This window comes from Spinacia oleracea, chromosome 5, assembly GCF_020520425.1.
Source record: "Spinacia oleracea cultivar Varoflay chromosome 5, BTI_SOV_V1, whole genome shotgun sequence".
Taxonomy (NCBI): domain Eukaryota; kingdom Viridiplantae; phylum Streptophyta; class Magnoliopsida; order Caryophyllales; family Amaranthaceae; genus Spinacia; species Spinacia oleracea.
This window is the reverse complement of record NC_079491.1, coordinates 75,529,177-75,532,257: the sequence shown is the minus strand read 5'-3', so window position 1 is coordinate 75,532,257 and position 3,081 is coordinate 75,529,177. Positions and strand designations below refer to the sequence as shown.

At 37.6% G+C, this 3,081-nt stretch overlaps 1 protein-coding gene across 1 annotated transcript; it reads left to right on the top strand.

The window, feature by feature from the left end:
• The first annotated feature begins 1,993 nt into the window (after positions 1-1,993).
• On the top strand, positions 1,994-2,790 carry LOC130461618 (secreted RxLR effector protein 161-like). The gene is made up of 2 exons (XM_056829774.1): positions 1,994-2,384; positions 2,699-2,790. Exons 1-2 carry the CDS (start codon positions 1,994-1,996, stop codon positions 2,788-2,790), a joined length of 483 nt encoding a protein of 160 aa, XP_056685752.1.
• Positions 2,791-3,081: the final 291 nt, after the last annotated feature.

Sequence of the window (3,081 nt, the reverse complement as noted above, 5' to 3'; positions counted from 1 at the left end):
TCCATATGGACTTGTGTGGACCTATGAGAATACAAAGCAGAAGTGGGAAAAGATATGTCTTAGTTATAGTTGATGATTACTCACGTTTCACTTGGGTTATTTTTCTAACAAAAAAAGATGAAACTTTTGACGAATTTGTTGCCTTTGCCAAGAAAATTCAAAGAACCACAGGTTATCAACTCATACATATAAGGTCAGATCATGGAACTGAATTTGAAAATCACAAGTTCACTGAATACTGTAAGGAACAAGGTATGGATCATAACTTCTCTGCTCCTAGGACTCCACAACAAAATGGAGTCGTTGAAAGGAAAAATTGAACCTTGGAAGACATGGCTAGAACCATGTTAATTGCTAGTTCCTTACCAAGGAACTTCTGGGCAGAAGCAGTAAACACAGCTTGTTACATTGTCAATAGAGTCATGATTAGAACCATATTAAACAAGACTCCCTATGAGCTACTAAAAGGAACAACACCTAATATCTCTTACTTTAGAGCCTTTGGATGTAAATTCTTTGTCCATAACAATGGTAAAAGAAACCTAGGGAAATTCGATGATAGAAGTGATGAGGCCGTGTTCTTAGGATACGCCTCAAATAGTAAAGCTTACAGAGTTTATAATAAGCGGCCAGTGTGTGTTGAGGAGAGTGTGCATATTATTTTTGATGAAACTAACAATGCTAATGAAGTTCAGGAGCAGGAGAATTTCGATATTGGTTTGATTCGCCTTACAGATAATGATGAGGAAGATTCTCCAGCTGGACTACATAAGAAAGATCAAGGAGTTCCTATGCAAGAGGAACAAGCAGAAAATCAGGGTGTTCCCATGCAAGAGGAACAAGCAGAAAATCAGGGTTTTCCCATGCAAGAGGAACAAGCAGAAAATCAGGGTGTTCCCATGCAAGAGGAACAAGCAGAAAATCAAGGTGTTCCCATGCAGGAGGAACAAGCAGAAAATCAAGGTTTTCCTATGCAAGAGGAACAAGCAGAATATAATACTGGAGTCTCCGTTCAAGAGGAACAAGGAACTTCGGGAACAAGAGGCTCAAGAGGAGCAAGAAGAACAAGAGGAAATCGCGGAGTTCAAAGAACAGAAGCAACTGAAGCAACCTTGGATGTTCTTGTGGCTCAATTTCAACCTAAGCCATGGAAACATCAAAGCTCCCATCCAATGAAACTAATTGTCAGCGACATTAGAAAGGGAATTCAAACAAGGTCTCAACTCAGAAACTTCTGTGCCTTTCATGAGTTCCTTTCCACAATAGAGCCAAGAAATCACACCGAAGCTTTGGAAGATGCTGATTGGATATCAGCCATGCAAGAAGAGCTAAATGAGTTCGAAAGGAACAAGGTGTGGCACCTGGAACCCAAACCAAAGCACCAGAAAGTGATAGGAATAAAATGGGTGTTCCGGAACAAGAAAGATGAACATGCAACAATCATAAGGAACAAGGGAAGGTAAGTGGTCAAAGGATACAATCAACAGTAAGGTATTGATTTCGAAGAAACTTTCGCTCCTGTTGCTAGATTAGAAGCTATAAGAATCTTAATTGCTTTTGCTGCTTTTATGGGTTTTAAACTGTACCAAATGGACGTCAAATGTGCTTTTCTAAATGGTTTTCTAGAAGAAGACGTCTATGTGGAACAACCTCCTGGTTTCGAAAATCCTGAATTTCCCAACCACATCTATAAGCTTGATAAAGCTCTTTATGGGTTGAAGCAAGCTCCTAGATCGTGGTATGATAGATTATCTAAATTCCTTTTGCAAAATGATTTTAAACGAGGCAGAATTGACAAAACCTTATTTCTAAAATAAAAAAGAACAGACTTGTTAGTTGTACAAATTTACGTTGATGATATATTATTTGGTGCAACTAACGAAATTTATGCAAGGAATTTGCAAATTTAATGAGCAGTGAATTTGAAATGAGTATGATGGGGGAACTAAATTTCTTCCTCGGTTTGTAAATCAAACAAACCAAAGAAGGAATCATGATCCACCAACAGAAATACGTGAAAGAACTCCTTAAAAAGTATGAAATGGAAACTGCCAAAGTGAATCACACACCTATGGGAACAGCCACAAGATTAGACGAAGATCCCAAAGGAACAAGTGTGAATCAAACAAGATACAGAGGAATGATTGGATCCCTGCTCTACCTAACTGCAAGTAGACCTGACATCTCATTCAGTGTAGGCTTATGCGCAAGGTTCCATTCAAACCCAAAGGAGTCTCACTTGACTACTGTAAAGAGGATTCTCAGATACCTCAAAGGAACAGACGATTTATGTTTGTTCTATCCAAGAAGTGGAACATTCGACTTAAGAGGATATGCTGATGTTGATTATGCTGGTGATCTGGTAAATCGTAAAAGCACATCAGGTATGGTTCAATTTTTAGGTCCCTGCATGGTTTCTTGGGGTTCCAAGAAACAAAACACTGTTGCTTTATCCACAGCTAAAGCTGAGTACGTAGCTGCTGCTGCATGCTGCTCTCAAATCCTTTGCATAAAAAACAGTTAAGGGATTTTGGTATCATATATGACTGTGTTCCGATTTATTGTGACAATACTAATGCAATATGTATTTCTAAAGATCCAGTTCACCATTCCAGGGTCAAGCATATACATATTAGACACCACTTTCTTAAGGATAATGTAGAAAAAGGTTTAATTAAGTTGGATTTTTGTCAAACAGAAAATCAAATTGCAGATATCTTGACTAAACCCTTAAGCAGAGAGAAGCACGAGAAAATGAGACTGGAACTGGGAATGATCAAGCTAAGATAAGGAAGTAGGAAGATCCTCTAAAGGTATAAACTTTAATATTAAATGCCTGACCTTAATATATATTCATAATTTTACGTGCGAAAGCATAGCTGAAGTTTACCATCGTTAGGGATCAACCTACATAATGAAAGTGCATAATACATAATTAAATAAATGAATCAATAATTCGAGATGCAAAATTAAGCTGTTCCACAACTAGGTTAATCGTTATAATTTTCCTGAATTCTCTCCACGATTCCTTTACATTCAGTTATCATTTTCTATCTTTTTTTTTCTTTTCTTCATTCATCC

Excerpts from the sequence above, each read along its gene's own strand:
- LOC130461618 (XM_056829774.1), top strand. The coding sequence starts at position 1,994 with ATGATCCACCAACAGAAATACGTGAAAGAACTCCTTAAAAAGTATGAA. Across the intron at positions 2,385-2,698 it reads AAATCGTAAAAGCACATCAG|AAAATCAAATTGCAGATATC; the intron begins GTATGGTTCAAT and ends TTTGTCAAACAG.